Source organism: Momordica charantia, assembly GCF_013281855.1.
Source record: "Momordica charantia cultivar OHB3-1 chromosome 11 unlocalized genomic scaffold, Mcharantia_2.0 BLBB01000011.1, whole genome shotgun sequence".
In the NCBI taxonomy this organism is placed as follows: Eukaryota; Viridiplantae; Streptophyta; class Magnoliopsida; order Cucurbitales; family Cucurbitaceae; genus Momordica; species Momordica charantia.
This window is the reverse complement of record NW_028275159.1, coordinates 6,478,761-6,491,940: the sequence shown is the minus strand read 5'-3', so window position 1 is coordinate 6,491,940 and position 13,180 is coordinate 6,478,761. Positions and strand designations below refer to the sequence as shown.

At 31.2% G+C, this 13,180-nt stretch overlaps 2 protein-coding genes and 1 long non-coding RNA gene across 3 annotated transcripts; 2 read left to right on the top strand and 1 right to left on the bottom strand.

Annotated features, from left to right (window-relative positions):
• The first annotated feature begins 3,097 nt into the window (after positions 1-3,097).
• Positions 3,098-6,180, top strand: LOC111014796 (zinc transporter 3). The gene is made up of 3 exons (XM_022289657.2): positions 3,098-3,884; positions 4,119-4,268; positions 5,578-6,180. The coding sequence occupies exons 1-3, from the start codon at positions 3,249-3,251 to the stop codon at positions 5,881-5,883; spliced, it is 1,092 nt and encodes a 363-aa protein (XP_022145349.1). The 5' UTR covers positions 3,098-3,248; the 3' UTR covers positions 5,884-6,180.
• A 1,067-nt stretch (positions 6,181-7,247) lies between these two features.
• On the top strand, positions 7,248-8,940 carry LOC111012537 (uncharacterized). Its single transcript, XR_002601597.2, has 4 exons — positions 7,248-7,406; positions 7,495-7,839; positions 8,081-8,151; positions 8,829-8,940. It is a non-coding gene; the product is annotated as an uncharacterized LOC111012537 (long non-coding RNA).
• On the bottom strand, positions 8,597-11,767 carry LOC111012530 (zinc transporter 5). Its single transcript, XM_022286696.2, has 3 exons — positions 10,955-11,767; positions 10,521-10,670; positions 8,597-9,039 (listed from the first exon to the last, which is right to left on the bottom strand). Exons 1-3 carry the CDS (start codon positions 11,591-11,593, stop codon positions 8,734-8,736), a joined length of 1,095 nt encoding a protein of 364 aa, XP_022142388.1. The 5' UTR covers positions 11,594-11,767; the 3' UTR covers positions 8,597-8,733.
• Positions 11,768-13,180: the final 1,413 nt, after the last annotated feature.

Genomic DNA, 13,180 nt, shown 5'->3' with positions numbered 1-13,180 from the left:
TGAAATATAACTATGATTTTCATTGAATTTCTTGTTTTCAAATATTTATTTTCAGATCACCAATCAAACGTACTAGTTTAATATTATTCTATATATGTTTTTTCTTTTTGTTTTTATCTTAATTTTTTTATCATAATTTTAGCATAACATATTTAACTTTCTTTTACCATAACAATATGTGGGGTAGAAATCCGAACTGACTGTCGTAGATAGGTGTCTTAGATCGATCATAAGTGATGACATATTAATTACGCAATGAGTGAATTAAGTATGTAATACCAAATGTGATAATAAAAGAAAATTATGTAATATCAAAATTATGATAGAAAGAATTAGGATCAAAATAAAAATAAAGAGAGGAAAATACTTATTTTGAAAAAGCATAATTATATTTGAATGTGTTGGATTAAAAGAGTGAAAGCCATGTTAACTAAAAACAACAATAAATCTTCTAAAATTTTTTGATGTATTTATATAATAATGTGTTAATTGAAAAAGAAAAAATTAACTGTGTGTTTACAAGAGTAATATTTTTATTATCGCTTATTTTTATAAATTTTAACAAAAAAAAATATTTTATTTCAGTTTTAATTATTTAATGTTTTAATTAATTAATTAATTTTATTTTTGTAACGAATCAAAATCGATTTTTCCTTTTGATATAGAAAGATCCTAAACTTTGACAAAATTTTTGAATGTGTTATTCGATTCCAGCAAGTACATGAGTTCGAAGTTGTGTTAACTTTAGGAAGCAACAGACGAGCATATGATATAGCACCATAATCGTATCGAAGACGCAACGATCATTTTTCATCTAATTATCCTTTAATTTCTAAAAGAAATGTGGGGTGTGTTAATTAAATTAAAATTGAAATTTGGAAAGGAGGGTGATACTGCATAGTGAACGGCGACCATCATGCCTCCCAAATATATCCATGCAGATGGCACCCACTAATCTCTCTGGTAACCTTAAATCTGCCTTCTGTTCATCGTAACATTATATTGTCAAATTCAACTATATATATATAGCCACACACATATCCATGTCGTAATTTCACCCCTATTTATATACCATGGTTCTAAATATTCATCGATATTTCCATCGACATATTCATGTTTCCATAAATTTGACATTGATATGAAAGGTGAATCGACATTTCTCCTTATAGTAAAAAAATCGATAAAATATAAAAAAATATAAACAAAATGTCACTAAAATATATATATATATATATATATATATATATATAATATTAATACTAATTATTTTTAACTAATTTAGAAATAAGAAAATGTTTATTTGTTAATTTAAATATTTTTTACGATTGTTTAATTTTTCTAATTTTTAAGAATATCCATCGACATCAATATTTTATCGGTATTTCCATAAAATTGAGACCTCGGCATTTCCATCTACATCGATATTTAAAACCTTGGTATATATCCTATACATCATTGATATTTATTTATGTTTTTACTCCAACGTTGGAGGAGATTTCAGCTTGAATTTTTGGTCGAGAATATATGCATCGGGGTCAAGCAACGATGATAATTGAAACTTAGCTAGACCCAATGTTTCTTGCTTATTATTTTAATGGATCCTAAGTTAAGTTAATAGTTAGTTTACCCAATAATATACCTTATTCTACATGTCAATTACCGTTGAGCTATGCTCGCTTTGGCATGTCACTTTTGAAACTTAAGGACCAAATAGAAGTAAAATTTAAATCTTAGATAGCAAAAGTAATGGTCTTTTAAACTTAAAAGACGAAATAAAAATCAAGCCCAAACATCAAAGATAAATGTATTTTACCCTAAAACTTTTAAAACCATAAAAATAAAATTAAAACTAATTTTAAAAATTAAAAGTATATCAACCAAACTTAAACAAACAAAAAAGAGTAAAAATTATAAACATTATAATAAAGAATAACAAAAAAGAGTAAAAATTATAAACATTATAATAAAGATTTGAACATTCGATTTATAAGATAGATTATTAATGTTTTAGTCGTTAAACTATCTAATATTTAAATCTCTCTTAAAGATAAGTTACCACCGGTTTTAAGGAAGCCATATTGGAAAATGAAACGTCTTTTTTTTACAAAAGATAATAATTGACATACAATTTCTTTTATTAATCCAATTGAAAGTAATTTGAAATTTGAACTAGAATGAAATTGGCCAAATATAAATCTTGAGAGAGATAATAATTAATATGTTGGCGCTAAATAGAAAAATAAAAAATTGAGACCTAGCAACTTATGACTTTACAAGATCTTAATGAATTAATATATAGAGCATCAAAATGATTAGTTGAGATGGATAATATAATACAGATTTATATCATTAATTTTTTTAGATCCTTTTACTTTATAATAACAATTAAATATATCACATTACAAAACAATAAAAATCCTTGAAAATAATGTCAACATTATTTTATTCATTTTCAAATATGTCTCATCCAATAAAACTAATATACATTCATCTCACTATCTGTCATTTAGAACTTTATTATTTTAGAATTTTAATAAATATTCTAGGTGATTAAATCATTAATAGTTTAATTTCAAATTGGTCAATATAATTTTAATTTCGCGTTAAACCCACAGCTAATCTTAAAATTAATTTTCACCCATTCTTCAAAAATTCACATTCTTTTTCTAATTTTTACTCAACTTTAATATTTTAAATATCTTTCTAAAGAATACTGCATCAGAATTCCAAATATAATCCATTTGAATAAGTATGGATGCTTTAAACAAATTAAGAAATAAAAAAATGAAAAAAAAAAAAAGAAAAAGTCTCTAATCCAAACTTGGAAAAAGAAAAGGGGAGAAAGGCGGGAATTCCAAGTAACATGGAGGGTAAAATTGGAAAAATTAGAAAGATTACAGAATGTGTCGACATTTGAAGTTGACTTCAACGAATTCCGTTACGACACTTACTCCGAATTTCGCTTCTGCAGTGTTTTCATGTCGACATGGTTTCGCCATTAGAGAACTTTTTCCAAATAAAGATTTTATTTATTTATTCATTTCAATTCTAATTCTAATTAATTATATAAATATTTTTTTAATTATCAGCGGCTGCTGCTCAGTACGGGAAATCTGCACGTCGAATTCGATACTGTTTCGCCGAAAAAACTCTTTAAAATCCCTACTGATAGAATGTCCTTTCTCCCCATCATCTTCTTCTTTCCCGATCTCTGAAAATTCTCAAATCTGAAATTGATCGGATTCGCCATGGCAATGGCGAACGCTAAGCTTCATCCTCTGCTTCTCGCTTTCCTCTGCCTCTTTCTTCTGCTCCTCCCTGTGGCGATTTCGGCAGAGTGTCAGTGCCCTGAAGAAGAAGGAGAAGAAGAAATAGGGCACCACGATAAATCCGCAGCTCTGAAATACAAAATCGTTGCCATAGCTACGATTCTTCTCGCCGGAGTCATCGGAGTATTTATACCTATGCTCGGGAAGGCGTTTCCGGCTTTAAGTCCGGAGAAGGAGATTTTCTTTGTGATTAAAGCCTTTGCCGCCGGCGTTATTCTGTCGACCGGATTCATCCATGTTCTTCCCGATGCTTACGAGAGCCTGACGTCGCCGAAACTGAAAGACGGTCCGTGGGGGAATTTTCCGTTCACTGGCTTGGTGGCTATGGTGGCGGCGATCGGGACTCTAATGGTGGACGCTGGCGCCAGTTCTTATTACACGCGGCTCCATCTGAGGAAGGCTCAGCCTACGGTGAGCGGCGATGAAGAAATGCACGGCGATGCTCACGAGGGCCACGTTCATGTTCACACTCACGGCACTCACGGTCACGCTCATGGCTCCGTCGAAGTCGCCGGAACGACAACGGAGATTCTCAGGCACCGAGTAATCTCTCAGGTAACGTTTGAATCTGTTCAATTATGTTTCTGTTTCTGTTCATCATAATTTTCCTGGAAAGTGTAGTTGATTCCGAAAGCGGAACAGAGATTTACACAGTTGTTTCTTAATGGCTGAAGATTTTAATCAAATCAAAACCCAATCAGATGAAAAATTAGAAATAAAATTAACGATGATGATGAACTGAAACGAGTGATGGGGATTTTTTATGCGGAATTTTGATTTTGATGGTAGGTATTGGAACTCGGGATAGTGGTACATTCTGTAATTATAGGGATTGGTTTGGGCGTTACTCAAAGCCCGAAAACGATTAGACCTCTTGTGGCGGCCATCACCTTTCATCAGTTATTTGAAGGAATGGGCCTTGGAGGATGCATTGCTCAGGTAATTTTTTTTAACCTTTAATTACTAAAATCAATTACATATTAACATTCTTTTTTTTTTGTGTACACTTGCTAAAGTTTGTGAATTTGTAAATAACGTGTTTATGTTAGAAAGCTTTATCGTTACTTTTTATTGAGGTAAATTCAAAGCAAATAAAATTATTAGTGTATGAATATGATTGGCTGAAAATATGAATGAAAGGAAAAACCAAAAATAGTTCAAAATTAAGTATAATTGATTTTGAAAATCACCGTTGAAGTGATTTTGACTTTCACCATAGAAAATCATTCCGAAACACGTCCATAGAAAATCATTCCAAAACACGTCCTAATACGAATATTGAACCATACTTCTCTGGTAGTCAATAAACTTTTTAGGGGTATTCTTTTTGTTTAATAAGGAAAAATCTTTATTCTCTCCTTCCTTCTTTTCTTGGGCGTCACTAAATTTTTTATAGCTTTTTTTTAACTTAAAAATAAAAAGTCTTTATTCTCTTTTTATGCCCCTATAATCGGTAGTATTATGTAATTAATATATTAGAATTTGTAGTAACAAAATTATTATTATTATTATTGGTATCAATTAAATCAATTAATTTTTTAGAAACCCATGTGGATTGTCATGGTGGTGGGTCAAAGTGGTGTAATATCTAACTCAATTTATGGACCTATTGTCAGTAGGCTTGTGTACATTGGTTGACTTTGATTCCCACAAAAATTGACCTATGAATTTTCAAGTATTTCTGCCCAAATCTCACCCAATAAGCATATATATCTTTTAAACAAATCATTAAGCAATAAAACATACTATATTTGGATCCTAAATTGAACCTTATTAAATTCAGTTCACTTTAGTGCTTCATCCTCTTTTTGCCCCTCGTATCTCTCAAATTTTGTTATTTTATATGCTTCAGATGAAGCTTTTAAATAAATAAATATATCTTTTTGACATATTACTCTGTTTTTGTTGGTTAAATTTTGAGTTATTTTCAAATTTAATGGAAAATCATTAAAAAGTTTCACACAAAATTGTCTGAACTCTGAAATTTAGAAAGTTTACTTATTAGGATGGATACTTAAAAAGACTTTTGAGGCTCTTTTGTTTTTAATTTTTTTAAGAAATTTAAGCATTTTGCAACTAACTACGTCTTATTTCTATTTCCATGTTGTGGTTAGCAATGAGAAAACATGAACAAGAAACAAGAACATTACCCAACAGAGTCCTGAATTACCTTCTTTTTAAATCGTTCTCATTTCTAGACTTTTGAAATTACTGATAAAAAAACCATTCCTCATACCTTTTCGTGCAGGCGAAGTTCAAGCACAAGGCAGTAATAATAATGGCGCTTTTCTTCTGCCTCACGACACCAGTCGGGATAGCAATAGGCATAGGAGTAACGAACAGTTATAACGAAGACAGCCCAAAAGCTCTAGTAGTTGAGGGAATTTTGAATGCAGCATCATCTGGAATCTTAATCTATATGTCTTTGGTGGATCTTCTGGCGGCTGATTTCATGAATCCCAGAATGCAGAGCAATGCAAAGCTTCAAATTTTGGCTAATATTTCCCTTATTCTTGGAGCTGCATTGATGTCTTTACTTGCCATATGGGCTTGAAATTCACACCATAAAGCCACAACCCTGAACAACCAGTTTTGCTTTTTTTTTCTTCTTCTTCTTCTTTTCTGCACTTCGAAGTTTTAATTGTGTATATTGGGTTTTTGGTATAGTGAAGAAGGGTACCAGAGATGCTAGATTGATTATATACCTTTTTTCTTTTTTTTTTTTTTTTTTTTTTTGAGTTTCCCCACATCCACCAATTAGGGTTTTATGTGAGTCTGATGTTGTAATTTAATTTGAGATTGTAAAATAATGATCATGGTTTTATGAATAGTGTAGTGTCAAATTTGTTTATCTGACTTTTGTTCGATCCATAGATAATTTTAGATCTGTTTTTAAATTAAAAAGAAAAATATTTATGTTGCTCTAACACAGGTACAGACCAACTGTAGACTATCCTAAAAATATCACTATTTGAAATTTTTATAGTAAAAATATTTTCTTTTGATTGGGCAGTAGAAACTATTTTACTGTAGATAATTTTTAGTTGATATGGCTTCTTTTTTTCCTTTTTTAACAAATGTAGGATGCAATATTGGGTTGCCACGTGTCTTCTACATCCCGCAGGTCCGCTTGTCCATGTCATCAAGTCATGTGTACCTTTTTTTTTCTTTGCCATCGTTTTTGTTTTAACTTTCTCCTTTAGAATTTTGAATCTTCTTTTCAAACTCTATAGTATCTACGTTTTGAAATAATAAATAAAGTTTTATTTTAATTTATATAGACCAAACTAAAGCAAACGAAAAAAAACAAAAGATAAATTGTAAAAGTAAGGATTTTGAGATTAGTGTTGTTGGTGGTCAAAATCAGACTCGACACGTGTAAGCATCAATTCAGTGCAAAGTAACCATATTACAAAACGGATTAGTACCTGTCAATCTTATTCATACCGAACTGATATGAAGGAAAATACATCCACCAACCATCGACCTGGAGCCCAACAGTCGTAATCACCAGTCGTAACAGTTCAACGACTTTGTCTCCCCCACCTGCCTATAAAAGGGGCACTCTGTCTCATTGATCAGGTACGTTATTTCCTCTGAGAAAAATAGCTCAAGCTCTCAACTAACTTGAGCGTAGAAGTGTTTGTTCTTTATGCAGGTTCACTTGTGAACACTTCGACAACTCGTCCTCGTTAGCATGTGAACGATTTGTGAACTCGACAGAAAACAGTAGTGTCTCAACCAATTACTTTCAATCTATAATATAACTTAAGTAGAACTTAAGTCAATACCAAAACTTATGTAGAAAGCTAAAGTAATTTGAAATTTGAAAAAGAATGAAATTGGCAAAATTAAATAAAACATTTAAAAAAAAAAAGTTTCACGTGAAAGCCATTTAGGTGATTCACGTGAACGGCCTGATTCCCCACTTAATTTTTTTTTCCTTTTTTTTTTCTTTTACATGTTTATTTAATCTCTCCTCTCTGACTCTCATCTTCTTCATCCATATCTCTACATTAAAACCGATCTCCGACGACTGAGTTCCACGGACATTCTCTGGCACCAGTGATCTCTCAGGTAAACCTTTGTTTTTATAAAACTGAATCTGATTTTGGTTTCTGTTCATCATAATTTATTTTAATTTTTCGATCATTCTCCCAAAAAGCGAAGTTGAATCCGAAAGCGAAAGAGGTCTGAAATCGCAAAATTAGAGATCAACAACATTGTGTAAATCTCTGTTTCCTTTTGGATCCATGAACAGAAGCCAGATTCAGTTCTATAAAAAAGAAGAAAAAAGATTACCTGAGAGATTACTCGGTGCCGGAGAATACTTGGATAGACCGATTCAGTTTTTGGAGATCAACCATCGAAAATGCGCCACAAATACATGACCTTAAAGTTAGGCTTCTACATTATTGTTATGATTATTAATTGATTTTACCTATTTTATAGTAAGGGCAGGACGTGCATAAAATCTACGAAAACTCTCCGACGCCGAGTAATCTTTCAGGTAACGTTGAATCAGTACTTTTTATCTATTCACAAAGCTGAATCTGGTTTCTGTTCATCGTAATTTCTTGAATCGGAAGGTGAAGAGAGATTTTTACACATTTTGTATTGTTTTTGTTTTGTTCAGCCATATGTATCCAATCAAAACCTAATGAGAACGAAAATTAGAAATGAAAATAATGATGATGAAGAATTGAAACGAGTGAGTGAAGGAGATCTTTTATGCTTAATTTTGATGGTAGGTAATGGAACTGGGGACACTCGCTAATGGCTATGACATTTCATCACGGGCCTCGAAGGATGCATTGATCAGGTAAATTTTGTTGGCAGCAATGTCATAATTCTATTAAATTTAACTAAATATGTAATTGTACCAACTAAATTGTTAGAACTAAATCCTTACTTTGGAAAGTTGAAGGACTAAATCGTAATTTTTGAAAATTTACGAACTAAATAATTATTTTAGTAAAAACGTAAAAATATAAGAACCAAATATATTTTTTAACCAATTCTAAAAATTATTACGTATTAATCTTTTTTTAATTATGTAAACTTTTTTTTCAGTAAAATCTAAAAAAGGTATAAAATTATCTATTGATGAACAAATTAGTTCATTTGTTCAAGAAAGAAATTTGACACTTTTATTTATTAATATTGGTCCATCTCAAAACCAATTGGTCATGAGAGGAATAATCATGTCTATTTTCACTTTCTCCTACAAAATTGGTCAAATATTCCAGAGTTACAGGAATAACCAGTAAAAAAAAGTGCTATGTAATTATTATTGGATTGCTATTTAACAATAAAACTAATACTAAAATTGACTTAATTAAAGTAACTATAGTATATAAAAAAATATACACACAAAGGGTTGTTTAGGGGTGTGGCTTGAATTTCAAGCCCATATGGCGAGTAAAGACATGAAGGCTGCTCCAAGAAAAAGGGAAAGATTAGCCAAAATTTGAAGCTTTCCATTGCTCTGCATTCTAGGGTTCATAAAATCTGCAGCCAAAAGATCTACTAGAGCCATATAGATCAAGATTCCAGCTGAGGCTGCATTCAAAATTCCCTCAACTATCAACGCTTTCGGGCTTTCTTCGTCGTAAGTATTCGTTACTCCAATGCCTATTGCTATCCCGACGGGCGTTGTGAGGCAGAAGAAAAGCGCCATTATTATTACTGCCTTGTTCTTGAACTTCGCCTGCACGTTTCACATCATTAGTCTAACTCTAACCCTCCTGTCTATAATCAAGGTTTTTTCTCTTTAGATCGTAATGAGTAAACTTAACAAAATTCAAACATCCCAAATGGTCAAAAATACTTTTGGTCCCTTACTTTTGTTAAAATAACAATTTAGTCTCTGAACTTTAGCTTGTAACGATTTAGTCCCTGTATTTTTAAATTTATAACAATTTAATCCTTTGAACTTTAATATATTGTAATTTAAAGTGGGTTACAAATCGTAAACCTTTTTTGTTAAGTTTCTTTATATATATAGATTGATAAATTAAAGAGGGACAAAATATGTTTATAAATTAGAAAGATTAAATTATTATATGATAAAATTTAACACTTAATTTTAATAAATTTTGTTACGATAGGGACTAAATTGTCACAAATTTTAAACTACAGGCACTAAATCATTACAAGCTAAAATTCAAAGACTAAATTGTTATTTTAGTGAAAGTACATTGACTAAATCGTTACAAACTAATGTTCAAGGTCTAAATGTGTTTTTTAACCTAATTTTTTTCTTAAAATAACTCGAAGAAGGTTTTGAAGGACAGATCAGTAAAATGGTTAAAAAAATATGTTTATTTATTTAATAGCTTCATTTGAAGTATATAAAATAACAATAATATAAGAGATACGAGGTGCAAAAAGAGGATGAAGCACTAAATGAACTGAATTTAATAAGCTTTAATTTTGGATCCAAACATAGAACATAGCATGTTTTATTGCTTAATAATTTGTTTGAAAAGATATGCTTTGAAAATTCATAGGTCAATTTTTGTGGGAATCAAAGTCAACCAATGCACACAAGCATGCTGACAAATAGGTCCCATAAATTGAGTTAGATATTACACCACTCTGACCCACCACCATGACCATCCACACGGGTTTCACAAAAATTAATTGATACCCAAAAGAATCATAATATTTTTTTAACCATTGTTTTTTTTTTCTTTTCCTTTAGACTTTCAATAAATCATACTCATACATCAATAATTTTCATTGTTTTTGTGAGATAATTTGATTTTTTTTTCCGAACACTAATGAAAATAAGTAGTAGTTTTCAAAAAGTATATTTTGTTTTTAAAATTTTCCCAAGATTTTAAATATAGAAAAGAAAAAGAAAATATAGATAATACTTAGAAGTAGTAATGCCTCAATTATTTAAAAATAACATACAATTTACTTTATCAAAATAGTTATAAACATTTTGCCAATTTTATAAAAACAGTTTTGAATATTTATAAGTTCCTACAAAATACAAACAGATGAATGCATCAAAAAGACAATTTGAATTTACCTCTATCAAAAAAAAGAAGGTCAAATACACCAAAAATAACCATAAAAGTTTAACATAATCGTATTATTATTTACAAAGGCATAAATTTTACAAACAAAAGAAAGAAATATGTAATTAATTATACTAATTAAGGTTAAAAAAAAAATTACCTGAGCAATGCAACCTCCAAGGCCCATTCCTTCAAATAACTGATGAAAAGTGATGGCCGCCACAAGAGGTCTTATCGTTTTTGGATTATCAGAAACGCCCAAACCAATCCCAATAATTACAGAATGTACCACTATTCCCAGTTCCAATACCTACCATCAAAATTGAAATTCTGCATCAAAAATCTCCATCACCCATTTCAATTATTCATCATCTGTTTATTTTCTTTCTAATTTTTCATCATATTGGGTTTGATTTGATTAAAATATTCAGCAATTAATTAACACATGTCGCTGAACCAGAACAACAACAAAACCAAAGTGTGTAGGTCCTCTGTTCCCCTTTTCGGATTCAGGACAATTATGATGAACAGAAACCAGATTCAGTTTCACCCAAAAAAAAATTCAAAAAGAAAGATGAACTGTTCCAACGTTACCTGAGAGATCACCCGGTGCCGGAGAATCTCCGTTGATGTTCCGGCGACTTCGACGGAGCCATGAGCGTGACCATGAGTGCCGTGAGTGCGAACATGAACATGGCCGTCCTGAGCCACATCGCGCATCTCTTCGTCGCCGGTCACTGCAGGCTGAGCCTTCCTCAGATGGAGCCGAGTGTAATAAGAACTGGCACCAGCGTCCACCATCAGAGTTCCGATCGCCGCCACCATAGCCACCAAGCCAGTGAACGGAAACTTCCCCCACGGATTCTCTTTCAGTTTCGACGAGGTCAGTCTCTCGTAAGCATCGGGAAGAACATGGATGAATCCGGTCGACAGAATAACACCGGCGGCGAAGGCTTTAATCACGAAGAAAATCTCCTTCTCCGGACTTAAAGCGGGAAAGGCCTTCCCGAGCATAGGGATGAACACTCCAATGATTCCGGCGAGGAGAATCGTAGCTATGGCAATTAATTTGTATCTCAGAGCTAGGGTTTTATCGCGGTGGCCTACTGGTTCTCCTTCGTCTTCGGCGCAAGGGCAATCTGCCGCCATCACGGCAGGAAGAAGTAGAAGAAATAGACAGAAGAAAGCAAGAAGAAGGCGATGAAGCTTCGCGTCCGCCATTGCCATTGCCATGGCGAGGCCAGTTTTCGATTTGGGAACTTTCAAAGAAGAAGAAGAAGATGGGGCAAAAATGGCAGTCTATGGATAGGGATTTTAAGGAGTTTGTCAGGGAAAACAGAATTGACGTGTGAATTTCACGTACAGCTACAGATTAACAGCGGCCGAAAATACAAAATATATATTATTGTAATTATTCATTGGAATCGAATAAATAAATAAAATCTTGATTGATTTGGAAAAAAAAAATTAAAAAAAAAATATCTGTATGGATTGGCGAAACCATGTCGACATGAAAACACTGCAGAAGCGAAATTCGGAGAGAGTGTCGTAAGGGAAGTCGTTGAAGTCAACTTCAAATGTCGACACATTCTGTAATTTTTCAATATTTTCCCAATTTTACCCTCCGAGTTATTTCGAATTTTCTTTGGATTAAAGACTTTTTCTTTTAACTTCTTTTTTTTTTTTTTTGTTGGGTCAATCAAATTACAAATTGGATCGTCATTTTTCTTTTTTGGGTTAGTTTATCTTTTTTTGACAAGTGTTAGTTTTTTAATTCCATGGTTTAGGTTTTATTTTAATTCAATATATTGTGCGGACCTTTAGTTTCTTAAAAGAAATAGAAAAAATAAAAAATGGATTTTAAATTTTATAACAATTTTCTGTCAAGGCTCTAAGAATTTCAAATTTAAAATATGATAAATTTAAAACTTTAAAGATCAATTATTTTTGACATTCAATTAAAGCGAAATTTGATTTTTTTTTTTTTTGACAAAAAAGCCAAATTTGAATTGAAGATTAAAAAAATTGAATTTGAATTCGATTTTCTAAATTTCGAAGGATTCCTTTAGCTTCGAGGGGTTCACACGCATGGAAGGCACTACTTGACGAAGAAAAAAGGTAGAGAATTGGAAAATAATTTTTTTACTTAGAAATTTATTTTAGTTTTGAAGTTTGGAATTATTAAATGTTGTGACTATTCAAGTCTGTATTTTATGGATATTCAAGGTTTTGAAATTCATTGATTATAATTCATAAAAATAATCATTGGATTTTAAATAGTTTATGCTGTGATATTATATTTTCAAAAAAAAATAATAATAATAATAAAAGAGGGCCGGGTAAAATGCTCACTCGTGCATGAAGCCAAGCTTCTACTATGGCTCCCGTCCAAGTGCATCAAAATCTCAAAAAATAATTCACCCTAATAATCATACAATAAAAGTTAAAAAGAAAAGAAATGAAATTTAAATAAAGAAATAAAAGAAAACAAAATTTCATTTTTCTATCATTGTTTTAATGAATAAATAACAAGTAAATTCTTAAAATAAAATAAAAGAAAAACATACTAAAATATGAATTAATAACGCATGATACATTTAAATTAAAACAAAAAGAAAATTAGACTAATAATTTAAAATGACATTTGATAATCGTTTTTTATAGTGTTAACCCATTTCTTACCCAATTAATTCTAAAATAAATCTATTTGGAACATAATCTTATGACAATAAATATTTCTGATAGACCAAATTAGTAACCTAACTGAATATGATTATTGATTAATATTCTAACACAATAAAGTTGTGCAAATCATTAGAT

What these genes read in the sequence shown, in the direction of transcription:
- LOC111014796 (XM_022289657.2), top strand. Translation starts at nt 3,249, where the DNA reads ATGGCAATGGCGAACGCTAAGCTTCATCCTCTGCTTCTCGCTTTCCTC. An exon ending in GGCACCGAGTAATCTCTCAG is followed by an intron (nt 3,885 to 4,118) that starts GTAACGTTTGAA and finishes TTTTGATGGTAG; the next exon opens with GTATTGGAACTCGGGATAGT. An exon ending in TTGGAGGATGCATTGCTCAG is followed by an intron (nt 4,269 to 5,577) that starts GTAATTTTTTTT and finishes CTTTTCGTGCAG; the next exon opens with GCGAAGTTCAAGCACAAGGC.
- LOC111012530 (XM_022286696.2), bottom strand. Translation starts at nt 11,593, where the DNA reads ATGGCAATGGCAATGGCGGACGCGAAGCTTCATCGCCTTCTTCTTGCT. An exon ending in GGCACCGGGTGATCTCTCAG is followed by an intron (nt 10,671 to 10,954) that starts GTAACGTTGGAA and finishes TTTTGATGGTAG; the next exon opens with GTATTGGAACTGGGAATAGT. An exon ending in TTGGAGGTTGCATTGCTCAG is followed by an intron (nt 9,040 to 10,520) that starts GTAATTTTTTTT and finishes TGAAACGTGCAG; the next exon opens with GCGAAGTTCAAGAACAAGGC.